General features: G+C 40.1%; 1 protein-coding gene and 1 long non-coding RNA gene across 3 annotated transcripts in view; both read left to right on the forward strand.

Annotated features, from left to right (window-relative positions):
* The window catches only part of LOC117253493 (uncharacterized), a 139,430-nt gene that overhangs the window by 58,798 nt on the left and 66,219 nt on the right, over window positions 1–14,413 (forward strand). The window lies entirely within an intron of this gene.
* On the forward strand, window positions 10,390–13,969 carry barhl2 (BarH-like homeobox 2). Of its 2 annotated transcripts, none has more exons than XM_033620981.2 (3): window positions 10,390–11,296; window positions 12,088–12,313; window positions 13,306–13,969. In XM_033620981.2, the coding sequence occupies exons 1-3, from the start codon at window positions 10,795–10,797 to the stop codon at window positions 13,616–13,618; spliced, it is 1,041 nt and encodes a 346-aa protein (XP_033476872.2). In that variant the 5' UTR covers window positions 10,390–10,794; the 3' UTR covers window positions 13,619–13,969. The 2 variants fall into 2 exon arrangements, with proteins under 2 accessions (XP_033476872.2, XP_033476871.2); XM_033620980.2 differs by having other exon boundaries at window positions 10,395–11,344.

The raw sequence follows: 14,413 nt of genomic DNA on the forward strand, positions 1-14,413 counted from the left end.
TGGGCTAACGTCTCCTGACTGCACTTAGCTGTGTTTCTCTGATACGGTCATATCACATCAGCCTGGGCACATGTGACATTGCATCTCCTCCTAACTTTAAGCAGTTTGTTGCCATCCATGTTCTTTCTGCTTTTATCTTCCCCCCTTTTTGAGTGATGTTATGAATTGTTGCAATATTTTCTGGCAGCGCCGCTGCCACACGTTTGTGTCGGATAACAGGGCCTATTACAAGATCTCTCGATCTGGCCAGTTTTCCCCTACAGGAGACAGAGAGAGCTAGGCCTCCCCCTCCCAGTTTTTTTTTCTCATCCTTACCCCTGCATTTGAATTTCTAGATAATAGGCTTTGACTTCTGGCTGCACGTTTATGGGTCTTTTCATGTTATCAGCTTAGCTCATAGCGTGGAGCTGAAGAACACAGACTCCTAGTGACAGGCCAGCCAGTCAGCAAGGCGAGCCTGTCAGGATCTCTCATACACTAATGATTTCCCTTTAGTCTATTTTCTGTCTCATTGGCCGTTTCCTTCAAAAACAAAATTGCTCATTTAAATTCTCATGCCTGGGGCATTTTGGTCTTCAAATATTGTTGGAAAGTGAAAGGATTAGGCAAAATATGCTTTTTTAAAATGTTAATATATTTTCTGGTTCACTTTCTCCTCTGAGGCCAATTAGGGAATTTCTGCTGGCTGCATTAATGTCAAACTGACATCCCCAGCTATAATTACACTGTGCTTGAAACCTAACTTTCACTTGTGGGTAGATGAGTGTGCCTTACAGTGACACAGAGACTCGCTCTGCCAGCTTTTGATCATTTAATCATTGCTTGCTTTCTTTCACTCTTTCCTCCCTTGCTTGCTGATGATTTCACCTTTTATTCTTTCTGTTGCAAAATGCAGTGTTGTGTTTCATTATTCACCGCTGTATTTTGCAGGGTTCATTAGTGACATCATGCCTCCACTTTGCCTGCTCACAGTAACACGAGGAGAACGGGATGGTCCCTTCAGGTGGAGATACCATATGTACATTGTTTACTTGCTTGATTCACAATTTACATTGTGTTCTTTGTGTTTTCGCATGTTTTTTATTTTATTTTTATTTCTTTACTGAGGGTGCTGTCGGGATTTGAAGGATGGTTAATGCGTGGCACAAACGCACCATGTCTCTGCCAATCCTCCTTATGCTGCAGTTCTGTGTCAAGACCAGGGAGACGCTTAATGACGGTTAATGCTTTCACCATGAATATGAATGCCTCCACAAAGTGCATCTGAAACCGTATGGCAGATTCCACTTGTGATTTGGGCTCCTTTTGCCTGTCAGTTGCCACGAAACCACTGATACTTGACACATGGAAAATATCTGTAAGAAGAAAAGGTAGACTGGCGTATTACCAGAGGGCTGCTGAAGCAAATAATCCACCTATACTTTGTCATAAGGATGTAAATACTGATAGTGGATGTAATTATGAGGGACAATAAAGTTTTAGTTTGAGGTGGAGTATGATTATGGTACTGCCACAGTTAATAAAAATACAAGTTGCATTCATCTTTGAGTGAAGTTTAGTCGCTTTACAAAGATTTTTTCCTCCTACAACAAACTGTTTGGGGTGGGAATATAATTTTAAAGGGACAGTTCACCCCAAAATCAAAAGCACATATTCTTCTACCTACCTGTAGTGCTATTTATCAGTCTAGATTGTTTTGGTGTGAGTTGCCAAGTGTTGGCAGTATTGGCGGTAGAGATGTCTGCCTTCTCTCCAATATAATGGAACTAGATGGCACTCGGCTTGTGGAGGGGCCAAAAAGTACATTTGAAAAACTCAACAGTAATGTCTCTTTCCAGAAATCATGACCGGGTTACTCAAGATAATCCACAGACGTTGCTGTGAGCAGTTTCATGTAGGAACTATTTTCTCTCTACCGAACTACACCTGCCAACTCTATCACTGTGCAGAAGGAAGCGTGCATCTACTGCTAGCATTAGCGCCTTGTCCGTGAGTAAATGCGTGCTTCTTTCTGCGTGGTTTTTGTAGTTCAGTAGAAAGAAAATAGTTCCTACATGAAACTGCTCACAACAAGGTCTGTGGTTTATCTTGAGTAAGCGGGTCATGATTTCTGGAAAGAGATGTTCCTGCTGAGTTTTTATGTATTAGTTTTATGTATTGTTTTTGGCGCCCAGTGCCATCTACTTCCATTATATTGGAGAGAAGGCATACATGAAGATCTCCAACACTCTGCAACTCACACCAAAACAATCTAGACTGATAAATAGCACTACAGGTAAAAGGGAAATCTGTGTTTTTATTTTGGGGTGAACTGTCCCTTTAAACCAAACCTAAGTGTTTTGAGGTTTGGAGCCACAAATCAGATGAAAGCAGACTCTTGTGAATGAGCTACACTCCTCCCCATTTAGCCTCCAACAGCTTGACAATTGTGATGCCAATCAACTTAATGACCCAGTGATTGTTTTGAGTTTTCATTACCCCATGTTGGACACCATCAATCTGTTACAGTATGTGCTGGTGCTGGCTCTGGGGAGGGGGGGTTGGGGGTGGGGTGGGGGGGAGCACGCAGCACAGTTTGACAAAGTGCACATGAGCTTCCTCAGCTATTCGTAATGTCCATCAACCGCCCCCACCGCCCCCTCCTCCCGCGTCTTTTCTCCTCGCCTCACTCTGTTTGCATTGTTTTACCCTTTTGCTTGGACTTCAGGTAATAGGAAATGGCACTGACCCCTCCTGATCCCCCCGATTACCTTTGTGAAGCGTGAATGTGGTATGGAATCACACATCAGGAGACGAGTTGTAATTATTTTTGCGATGCCATCAGCATGGATCAATCACTCAGGGAGGCTGCTAGTGGAACGCCGCTCGCAGCCATGGACGGAGCCAGCAGCGACCCTCTTTGACTGACAGCTTTGGTAATTAAGTGATTGTATAGACCCCTCCGACTGTTATAACAACCTTGTCAGGGCCAGTCTGCGTTTGGAACACATTCAAATCAATGTGTTCTCTGCTCCCTGAGTATTTCTGATCATATACCTCAGACAGGAGGAGGAAAAACAGAATGCTTTGCAGTGATGTTGCTTTCCTTGAATATTTGTCATGGCAGCTTTATTTGACTCTCCAACATTAAAAAAAATACACTTACTCATAATACAGATTTTTAGGATCTTTTATTCTCACAGCAGACTGGAGATGTTAATGCCCAGTGTTCTTACCCTCAATGAATAAAAGCAGACTTTACTCTCCCTCCTGGTTTATCATTTTTTGAATTGTATGGCACAGAATAATACCAACCTGCGCTTCAAATTGAACTTGAATGTCACATGTTTCATTACTGCATGAGTGGAAATGACGTTTAGAGGTTGAAATAACATACAATATGTCCGTCCTAAATGTCAGATCGCTCTCACGCTGCAACCTTTAATTCCAAAGCTCCTGGGATGTAATTTGGCATTGAAATTTGATTCCCATCATCGCATCATCTTAGCCTCTCTCCGTCACACCGAAATGAAAAATGTTATCCATTTGCCGGAGGAGAAGTATGTTGTCCTGCATGTGTAATCTCATCACTAATATACTTGTAAATTGAGTAATTGGTGTGAGTGTCCCCCTCCAACATCTGCCACACTGACAGTGCAGCTGTCATAATGTAATTATCAGCAGTGCTAACTTTTGTGAAACATCTACTGGTGTATAATCAAATTCACTGATAATATAACAAAGCTGTAATTCACCAATATGATTTTGAGTTATGAAGTATTTATTTATATTATTATTATTATTGCAGTGATTAATCAATAAGTTAATTATTTAGTTAATCACCAACAAATTTTTCATCATTTTGGGTCTGATTTTTTATTTTATTTTTTACCATTTTCAGACATTTTATAGACCAAACAACTAATCAGTTAATCAAGAAAATAATCAATAGATTGAAAGATTATCATAAGTTTGTGGCACTTCAGGCTGGAAACCAGTGACCTCTGGAGTTCCACATGGATCCATGCTCGGGCCCCTAACTCTTTGTTGTCTATATAAATGATTTACCAAGTGTGATACAATGTGATGCGTATCTTTTTGTGGATGACACAGAAAGTATTTAGAATAATTACTAGGAACACTGGCATAACCCATCTTCAAGAAGATCTCCATTGTAGGAGAAATTGGTGTAATCAGTAGTTGCTGAAATTAAACCCAGAACAATTACACAATGGGAAGTGAAATGATGATAGTGTCCTTATAAATTAAAACATAAGGTGACATGATTGAGATCTATAAGCTTGTTCACAGAATGTTTTCTAACCATTTTTGGAATAATAGATATGATTGAAGAGGAAACGCCTTAAAATGACCTCACTAAGGTGTTTCTCTGAAAAGAGAAAGAACGAACTTTGTGCAGTTACAGCGTCGATTGAGCTTTCAGAAAATGTAGGGTGGGCTCCTTCAGTTTTATTTAAAACAGATTGGATAAATTCTGGTCAACAAAGGATATTTTGTAGAACTTTAAAGCCCATTTGCGACTATTTGTGTAACTAGTGTAATTTTTATTACATTTCATTAAATAAGTTGCAGCCCTAATATCTACTAATTGTACTATATGAGTTATTATATTTACTGTATTTATTACCTAAGTATTTATTTTTAAGATTGCTTTATTTATGGATACTTCTTCTCTTTCTCTTTATGACAACTGAGCAAACTCCATCTAAAAATGATAAAGGCCATTGGACGTGATTGAAAGCCCCAGGACAAATCAAATAAATGGACCTTGAGTTAAAATTTATTATTTTTGTCAAACTAATATTTCCATGGCCATTGCATCTGCTCAGTAACTGTTTATACAGCAGTTGTGCTCATCGACATTGTTAAAGTTATACATTAATAAACACTTTAAATGTCCTTGTACCTGACTACAACTACATTATAATGTGTTTGTTAAATGAGGGTATAAAGTGTTGCCAAAACTTTCTTGATGAATTAAATCATAGTTGAACTTTGGAGAGGAAGCTCCTGGAATTTCTAACTTTGATACAATACGTTGAAAAACTCAATATTCAATACCATTTTCGGGAAAAATTGACATTAAGGGTAATACATTTTAAATTTTTTAATAAAAGATAAATATAACAAGCTCTAACGTGACCATTATAACTTCTTGCTTAGTAGCAGAGAACAGCAGAATGACTGGAGTAAACATTAACAATAAGAGAGTGAGAAAGCTCAGCTTGAATCTAGAATGCCAGGTCCTTGAAAAGTCACGGTAACATTTGGAAACTTTGTCCATGAACAGTTTAGTTACTTTTTTATAATGAAGATTTCTTTGTTTCCTTGGAACAAAAGGGGCAATAAAAAACAACAAAAGCTTCTGTATTGATTTCGTCCAAGACTTTAACTGATTCTAATATGAATGAAAAAATGTAGACGATGAGCTAAATGGACCTGTGTTACTTGTGATAGTTAAACAGAATGCTTGTTAAATTAGCCCAGTTATGTTGCCTAGTAAAGGGGTAAAGGTCTTTAACTGACCAAACAGCGCTTGCAACAGCTGTAAAGAGCAAAGACCACATACATTTTTACTTGCAAAAATGTCGTACAATTACTAGTTGTGGTATAATTTTGGACCTGGCTCTGTACTCTCTGTCCCCCTAATTCTAGGGTGCATTTTATCCTTTATCCTTATGCTGAACTGGACTAGAAATCCACATTTTAAATCAGATATTTAAACAAAAAGATGCCCCTAGAGGGTTCACAGCTTTGTCACCTTTTTCACCTCTGTGTTATATTTGATATACCTGCATGTATTCTGCATTTAGATTCACTAAAGACAATCAGAGTTAAAACACAAGTTAAGTAAATTGCCACAGATTTACCTCAGAGAATCACTGAAGTTGGTCTGAGTTGAGAAAACAGTTCCCTTTGTTATTTTATCACGACCCTTGGTTTTTGAATGACCTGCAGGCTGGACTCAGACTCGACTGCTTCATCTCTTATACCAGTTTTAAACTTGAGTTAACAAAAGTCTTCACCATAAGCTGTTCTTGTGACAATGCATGACAATATAGTCATGTCTCAGTGACGTTTTGTCTGTGTTGTATTATATGTGAGCCTTGTCGTTTGATGCGTGGACAGGAGTTTTAATTCCGTACCATTTGTGATGTAGTTTATGTGCACATAATTGATGTGTTGCTGCCTTCTTGGCCAGGTCACCACTGAAATGGAGATTCTATTTCAACTGGTTCTCATCTGGTTAAGAAAAGGTTAAATAGCAAGTCAAATTTAAGTGGTCAGTGCAGCAGTCATTTCCCAACCTGACATAATCCAGGCAGTTATAAAAGAAATGAAAAGTGCGTTGGCTGTGTACGTTCCCTTGCATTATAGTCACTTCTGCAGTGATTTGAATTTTGGCGTGTGACTCATTCGGATGAATAAGTGATTTTGGAGCTTTGAAAATGACACATAAGGGCAGACAGCTAAATGTGTGGACGGGGTGATATTCAGAGATGAAAACCTGATAAAGTTTGAGAGGAAATAGAAATGTTGACCTTTGATGGGCCTTGTTTCTGGGCCAAACATGAAAGATACAAAGCACTAATGAAACTCACTGAATTTTATTCCAGCACATGTTCAGTGACCAACATCCAGACATGCCACCAGCATGACGTTAATCAAGATGCTTTGTGTTGACAGCAGTGCAGATGTTTAATTCTACCTGAACTTCTGTGTCTATTGGGGACTATTGGATATTTTTGAAGTGCTGTAACCACCCAGTTTCCATCGGTGCTCCTCTAAACCGTACATTCACTGTCAGCTTTCCGATCTGAACTCTCGGAAATGAAGCACAAACAAAGATGAGGTGTGTGATGTTTGATGGAGTCACATACTCCAGGACGCTAAGACCTCAGTGTGTGCAGGTGTAAAATGATCTTGAAGTTTGGGAGGATTTTTCACATGTCCTCATTCCAGCAGAGTGATTTGCACCAACACAGTTTAGGATTTGAAGGGATTTGATTTTTAGGATTGTGGGTGTGCATTCTGACAGCCAGTCAACGCACACTCTGACACAGGGACAGTAAAACATTTAGCATTTTAATGACCACGTTCCTCCTTTTACACATCGACCAGAAAACAGATGAGACATGTGGGTGATATGTTTGATTAGCTCCTATGATCTTCTGACCCGGGACATACCGTTAGACAGCTTGTCCTTTTTCAGCTTTTTAATCAGAGTAATTCCCCGACCATCTGTCACGGACAACAGCACTGTGATGGGATGGTCAGCCAGACATTAGACCACGCCCTGCACACACATGCCACTGCTATGGCCATTTTCATACCATAACAATGTGAAGTTTGTCCCAACAAATTAGTCAAATTTGGCTCAGTTGTGTCAGAATTTAGGATATCCCAACAAAGATTTAGAAGTTTCCTAAAAAATTAAAAAACTTACAATCATCTCAAGCTACTTCTGTATATAAAAAAACTTCTATTAAAATATGTTTATTTCTTATTTAATTATTGTATGTCTAATCAAAAAATTATGATTTTTAAGTCTCGTTTTTGTCGATATTAGATTACATAACTGGGACTTTTTTCTTTAGTAATTGTAATAGATTACAAACTCCATTTAAAAAAAATAAGTTAAAGTAGCCTGCTTTTTACTGCCCTTAGAAATGTAAAAGCAATTTTATAAAATAGTTTAATTAATTTAAAAAAAAGACTTAAATGTGTTTTTAATTGGTGAGAAAAAAACCAGTCAAACACTAATAATAAATAATTTTTCTGCTTTCATATTTTCATCATAACCAATCAACAGATCCCTTAATAACCTCTCATCTCTCCTGATTGGATCCTGCTCTTCATGACGTTGGTGCTGGTGTAATTAAATACATGAGACCTCCAGCCTGTGATGATTAAAGCAGGGGACATCCAGCTGTTTAATTTCCAGCCTTATTTTAAACCCTTTTTACAAACTTGTCCGGCCTTTCCTCTGGTCCAGCGTGTCCCCCCTCGCACTGATTGACAGTCTAAATGCGGGGTGTCTCTTTGTAAACGCTGCAACTGTGCAACCTAAAGGTCGCCAGCGGTGAAGTGACAGCTTACACGCAAAGCCGCCAGAGAATCAATATGGTGCCAGCCACTGTTACACTGTCCCATCATCGACCATCAGCTGAGGCCAATAAGACGATAGCCTAACTGGTCGCATTCAATTTGCTCCCGCGGCGCCTTAAAGCTAATAAAGCGATTGATTGTTCCTGTTTGCGGCTGTGCGTCCTGCACACACACACACACACACACACACACACACACACACTGACTGACAAGTTTAAGCATCGCTTTGATCTGATCTGAGCGATTTGTAGGGAATAAGGTTGAGAAAGGGGCCTGATTACAGGCTGCATGTGGACAGGATATTCTAATTGCTGGGGATAATGTCTTTTATATTTGCGCCATGTTGTTGTTATAATCTGTGGCTGTCACTTTGTTGGAGACGTCATCAATGTCTGACCGCTTGGTAATTATTTTAAAGTCCGTATTAATTCAATATCAGGCTGTGTGGAGTCAGCGGGCTCATTAAAGGGCAGCTGAGGCCTCAGTTTGCTCCTGAATTTCACTGCTGCACACTCGCTTTGTCGCCGCCTTGTGCTCACACTTTAACTGCATCTGCTCCACTGAGAGGACTCATGCTCAGGTTAGAGAAATAAAAGCTCACCTCCCTCACTGCAACATTTTGGAGCGTTTAACTAAAAGTTGCTCGTTTAGTCGGTGTAAGGCCTGATAGAAAACTCACTCTTTCATTTTCCCTTTAATTAAATGCTGAAATTAAAATTAATTTGTCATTTAATTGTGCCAAAAACACCAGCATATGTTAGTAATCAAAATATAAATAATTAGAGCCTTCTGCTTTACAGCTTGTTTGTAATTCATATCATTTAAATTATTAATAAAAGTTCAGCATTTTCATTTTCTGCTGCAGCCCTGTGTGACTGTAGAGAAATAAATTAAAAAGAAATCGAAGAAAACAAGGTTAAAAATCTAAAAGACTTTTTTAAAAGCATTATATTATGATAATATTTTTTTGTAATATATTTCTTAATATCTGCATGCAAAGACTGTTAGAATAGAAATTAATAAATGGCCTTTTAATTAATAAAGTCCCTGGGTAATTGCAATTTAAGAAATGAATAATTTAAATGAGGAACAAACCTACAGATCCGGATTTTTGAGCAGCATAAAATCTTCATCCGCCTCACATCAATAATCATCATCGTCATTACCAACCTGCTGGGGAGGAAGAAGAAGAAGAAGAAGAAGAAGAGGAAAAACAATGATAATAAAATAACGCCGCTCGATGATTCATCCTCAGATTCCGGTTAAAGTGCGGAGGCTGTGGAGGAAGAATAAAAATCCATCTGAAAGAAAATTTCACGTCCGCTAAAAAAAAAAAGTGCAGCACGAGCATACATTCACCTATCTGTGAGAAGTGACATTTCCCATGAACAGACATCATCCAGAGAGCGCGCGCGCACACACACAAGTGCAGCCTCTCTGCAGACACTTTGTCAGCTGAACGCGCCGCACATTTTCCTGCATATCCTTCAAATCCGCGTCGAGGAGGAGGAAGAGGAGGAGGAGGAGGGGGGGGGGGGGGAAGAAGTACTGAATTCCTACTACCTTTGAACGCTCATTAGCACCTCATAATTACTTTACTAATTAGGATGACATGGTTATTAACAAGATGCGCTGTCATGACAGTCACCACTCCTCCCCATTCCTAAATATGTCGACCTCGCGGCTCTGAGAATATATCCATAAAGATAGATGCCATCCGTGACACTGCATCATGGCCTCATGCTCACATACATTTTTTAAAATTCAAATTCAGGTGGACAAAGTTAAAACATGGCAACAGTTGCGCCTTTTACGCACAGCTCACATGCGTAAAGTTGAGCCAGAATTCCTCCAAAAAGTCACTGATATGTGAAAATAAAGATATTTATATTTGATCCTACCATAGTGCTGCAGCTGCACAACATCCACTGTGGATTTCTGCCTTTTTTATTTGACTTTATCAAATTGTTTAAGCTCATAATTTCATTTCTCCTCTTATTTTATTCCCCACTTCCTCATCTTTCTGTCGCAGCTCGGATATTTCACATAAAAATGTTTACAGCATGGTCTTAAAGCACACGCATGTTTTTTCTTTTCCTCCTTTTTTTTTTAAAGAGCTATCCCAGAATTAAACTCAACTCAATGGTTGGCTTGAACTGTCTAGATAAAGAAACAACTCCCTGATTGGTGAGGTGCCGGAGCCGGTCAGGATGTGAGCCAATGGCAGCGGAGGAAGGTGGGGGGGACGAGAGAAAAGGCGTCGAGTGTTTATTATAAAGGAGAAAATATTAATTCCCCCTCGCCGTGGGCCGTGACGTCAGTATAGGAAGTCATTGTAGAGCAACACTGGAGCGATTAGCAGCAAAAAGGGGGAGCCTGATGTCGAGGAGTCAGCCCTATGTATATCTCTCTATACGCCTCAACTTTTAACACAAAGTTCAATATCCAAACACAAAAAGCGACGTGGACTACGCAGACCCACACTTTGCTTTTCCGCATTTTCCCTGAATGTAACATCTTGGAGCGTCTGAGCCGCCTGTAATCTGGATTTTGTTCCTCTCCTGGGTTTATTTCTCAACTTCATTTTGATTTTTTTTTGCAACTCCGAGTTAATTTTTGCTGACTTTCTTCTGGAGGAGAAGCATCTCGCTGTTGTTATGAAGACTTCATCACTCCTTTCTTAATATGGAAGGATCCAGCGGGTCGAGTTTTGGGATAGACACTATTTTATCCAGCGCTTCTAACTCTGGTAACCCCGTGCTCATGAACGGAGATTTCCGGCTCGGCGACAGCAGGACAGCGGATTTCAGGAGCCAGGCAACCCCGTCACCATGCTCGGAGATAGACACTGTGGGAACAGCCCCTTCATCCCCCATCTCGGTCACCATGGAGCACGCCGCCGATCCGCATCTGGTCCAGGACAGCCTTCAGCATCACCACCATCACCACAACCAGCCGCAGAGTTTGCCGCTGTCGCCTCAGCAGCAGCCGCTCGCCGGGGCCGGCTGCGCCCCGAGGACTGCCACCTCCTCGTTTCTAATCAAAGACATTTTGGGCGACAGTAAACCGCTGGCAGCCTGCGCACCTTACAGCACCAGTGTATCCTCACCCCATCACACGCCAAAACCAGAAAGTGCCACGGCTCCGGACGGCTTCAGGCCCAAGTTGGAACAAGACGAAAACAGAGGCAAGTTGGACAAAAGAGACGAGATTCAAAGTGAAATGAAATGCAACGGTAAGAGCCCAGAAAAGATCATTAAAATCAGACAGTTTATTTATTAAAGATCCGGTTTTTACAGAAAATGACAGTCTGATAGATAGATTATTATGGGCTACAAAACAGTAGCCAACAAAAGCAAATATAGACCAAAAATAATAAAACTACCCAGCTAGACATAATAATAATAATTACTAAAATGATAAACAAAATAATACTGTCTTACTGTCTGACTCTTTGTCTGAGTTCCAGCTTCCTTTATTAGTCTAATAGATGTGAAAACAGATGTAAGCCTGGTGATTTTCCCCGTGCGCGGGGCCTCCCTAGTGGGTCAATTAGAGAGATTATTGTTCTTCCTAGAGGGGGGATCACGGTGCACTGCAAACCAGCTACAAATAGAGATGGATTGACATATTGATTTCTCGTTTTCTGAAGGAAAAGAACCAAAAAACTTCAGGTGACAAATACACACACATTTGCTTTTATCGCTTTTGCTTTTGTGCCACACGTGTGTGTGTGTGTGTATGTGTGTGTGAGTACATCACTTGGAGCAAAGTATTTATAAGAGTTGGGGAAAGTTTGACTGGAGGCGTGGAGGCTGAGCACACACCTGCGTGGGGTTATTTTTGGTTGTTTTAATGGGCTCTGTATTGAGAGGGAGAGTAAATGTAATTTTGGGCACTTAAAGGTGAAGATTTATTTTTTATTTTTTTCAAAATCCAAGCAGGCCCTAATTGTTGCTGTTTCACCTCTGTGTTCAGGGACTAAAGAAGAAGGCGACCGGGAAATCTCCAGTAGCAGAGACAGTCCACCGATGCGCACGAAAAAGCCTCGCAAAGCACGGACAGCCTTTACCGACCACCAGCTCAACCAGCTGGAGAGGAGCTTTGAGCGACAAAAATACCTCAGCGTGCAGGACCGCATGGACCTGGCCGCGGCTCTCAACCTGACAGACACACAAGTCAAGACCTGGTACCAAAACAGACGGTGGGTAACCGCGTCGTCATTAAGGGGCAGACACAACAAACACAGACAGAGCAAACACAGACGCTGCTGCAGCAGCACCAATAATCCAAATGTGCAGTGTAAAAACAAACCGGAACTTTACTGGGACATTTTATCATTAAAAAAAAATCTATAAAGAAATTATTACACGTAAAGAAAGTTAAAGAATCATCACCGACACATTTTCTGTCTCTGATTTATGCTGCAGTTTATTTTAATTTAAGTCGCTGAATATTTTTTCAGACAGCCATATTCATATTTCACACATTTCCCAGGCCTTTACCTTTTACTTAACATTTCTAATCCATGCACACTGTAGAGACAACACAGACATGCATAACTTTTATTCTTTATTCTAATTGTGCGTAAAGGCCGATGATTTGCAACACTTGTAATATGAGGGAAAAAATAAAATACACCTGCGTTTTATTTACTGAATTCCTTCAGTAATACTCAATGAAAATAAAACCTATTTTTTGTTCTGTTTTGCAGAAAAAAACTGACATTATAATTTAATTTTTGTGAAGAATTTCTGCCTTTACCTTTTGCTTTCTGCACTGTACATTATATTTAAAAAATATTAAATGCAGTATTTAATTTGTAAGTGTCACGATATCTTGGAATATATTTTTGCTGATGCATATTTTGCCTCCTCGGTACTTTTCCACACTTTTAAAATCCTGCAACTTTTATTTCACCTGCGACCCTTCAAATTATTATTATTATTATTATAGAGCATATGTTTGCTGTCCTCGTGCAGGTGAGAAATGTAAGCTTTGATAAGTTTGCAGCGAACATCCGACTTGTCTTGATATTTTCTTTCTTTTTTTTTTTTTTCCTAATTAAACCTTAACCATAATTTGGTGCCTGCAATAATTAGGCCTGTGCATACCAATTAAGGGCGCGTTTGGGGAATTAGCGCGAGAGCGAACTGATTAAATAATTCATCTCTTGTATTTTGATCTGATTTCCAGGACGAAGTGGAAGAGGCAAACGGCGGTCGGATTAGAGCTCCTGGCTGAAGCAGGAAACTACTCGGCCTTACAGAGAATGTTCCCGTCGCCCTATTTCTACCACCCGAGCCTGCTGGGCACCGTGGACAGCACGACGGCAGCCGCGGCGGCCGCAGCCATGTACAGCAGTATGTACCGGACTCCTACCGCGCCGCATCCCAGCCTCCAGAGACCTCTTGTCCCGAGGGTGCTCATTCATGGCCTTGGGCCGGGGGGGCAACCGGCACTAAACCCCCTGTCTAACCCCATGCCCGGCACACCGCACCCGCGATAAAACTCGAAACAAGACGAGCAAAGACGATGAACCAGAAACCTGGTTGAACACGTGATGTGAGTAACTGCATCGGAACCACATTGCAGGACTTGTTCTCCCCCTCTCCCCCCCAAAAAGACACATTTAAAGACATTTTACAGAAGTAAAGGAGGTATTTAATATAGGCCCAGATAGCCTAAGCCCAGTCCGAAAGACTCTCTGTCCGGGCCGGGACAGAACCACAACAAGGACTGCTCATGTCTGATTGTTTGTTTGTTTGTCTTTTGTACAAATACACTTACATTAGCAAATAAACTTATAAAGTTTATTAGATGGAGAAGAACGGAATGAATAAAGAAGTAATGATACTAATTGAATTTGCAGGCGCTTCTCTTCAAACTGGAGTTCAAATTTCATTTTTACGCAAACTTTAATACAAGAAAAACTGGAGTTTTGAATTTATCAATACACATTATTGGTTGTAAACCGGGTATTTCCAAATAACGTAAAATTTTATATTGTAAAAAAAATATTATAAAAAGCATTTTCTGTAATAATTATATTGACATAATAATTTTAATAATTACAGTGCTGTCCAACCCTGATGATCTCACTCCACCCTTTTTTGGATCTTGACATAATTTTTTATGACACAAATGGATCAACGTAAATAATTTGCCACAGGAACATATGGTGCTGAGATTGAAAGATATTTCATTTAGTTTCAAACTCACCGACTGGAGGTCACTTTCCACGCCTTTATATTTATGTTTACCAGCACATATACATATGGATGCGCAGCAGCTGATTGGTGGT

Source organism: Epinephelus lanceolatus, chromosome 6 (genome assembly GCF_041903045.1).
Source record: "Epinephelus lanceolatus isolate andai-2023 chromosome 6, ASM4190304v1, whole genome shotgun sequence".
Classification (NCBI taxonomy): domain Eukaryota; kingdom Metazoa; phylum Chordata; class Actinopteri; order Perciformes; family Serranidae; genus Epinephelus; species Epinephelus lanceolatus.